Source organism: Echinops telfairi, unplaced genomic scaffold (genome assembly GCF_000313985.2).
Source record: "Echinops telfairi isolate 266 unplaced genomic scaffold, ASM31398v2 ScPeMD7_7413;HRSCAF=8451, whole genome shotgun sequence".
Taxonomy (NCBI): Eukaryota; Metazoa; Chordata; class Mammalia; order Afrosoricida; family Tenrecidae; genus Echinops; species Echinops telfairi.
The window spans coordinates 344,195-345,054 of record NW_022111313.1 but is presented as its reverse complement, the minus strand read 5'-3'; the positions used below and the strand labels follow the sequence as shown (position 1 = coordinate 345,054).

General features: G+C 55.6%; 1 protein-coding gene across 1 annotated transcript in view; it reads right to left on the bottom strand.

Annotated features, from left to right (window-relative positions):
- LOC101655207 (piezo-type mechanosensitive ion channel component 2-like) overlaps window positions 1–860 on the bottom strand; it is a 158,820-nt gene that overhangs the window by 67,985 nt on the left and 89,975 nt on the right. The window contains exon 15 of the mRNA XM_013008440.1: window positions 260–423. Coding sequence (XP_012863894.1) covers window positions 260–423 — 164 coding nt within the window. The remainder of the gene's footprint in view (window positions 1–259; window positions 424–860) is intronic.

Here is an 860-nt window from a genome sequence, read left to right as displayed (position 1 = left end):
GCAACGAGCCTGTTTCCACGGACAGATGGGGACCGCGCAGGAGAGGTTTCCTCTCGGAATCGAACCTGGGTCTCCTTCCTAGGAAGTGCCTAGGAAGGGAGGAGGCTGCCACTGTGTCTGTGAGTGGACACAGGAGCGGACAGGCCCCCCGCTGGACCACTGGTCAGAAGTGAGAGCTGTGCCGTGGGAAAGGCTTCTGAGACCTGGGTCCAAGGCTCTGGGAGGGAAGGGGTCGCATGTCGGCTGAAAGGCCACTGACCTCCTGCAGTGTGAGCCAGATGACCGCGCAGGACACCAGCTTGAGGGTGTGTATTTCCAGAAGATGCCACAGCAACGCCTGAGTTCCCTTAACCGTTTCTAGAAGCTTCAGGAAACCGGCGGCCAGCTTGTCGATTGCTGAATCCCAATCACTTGCACCCCCGTCTGAGGGGAAGAGAGAGGCTTGAACTGGCCGAAGTCTGTCTTTCAAACAACACGCAAACCCCCGGATTTGGCAGGACGCCGGCTTGCAGCAGAGAAAACTAGGAAGCCATTGCTTTTGCTGTTTTCTTGTTGTCATTTATTTATTCTCAAGAAAGCTCTTTTCCCACAATACAGAGTGTCTGTGGCAGGGACCCTTGGTCCCCACGTTCCCCTACTCTCTGTCCCAACATTTTCTCAGCTCCTCCTGTCCCAACACAGCCCTCACCCTGTTCAGCAATCTGCTAATAGTCTCGCTTGCCCATCTAGACCAGGGGTTGACCACCGGTTTTTGTAAAAGTCGAGTCAGTCTTCCAGGCCAGCAGGTCTCAGCCACGTCCACTCAGCACTCCACTGTGGTGAGGACGCAGCCAGAGACAAGATGAACGTGGATGTGGCTT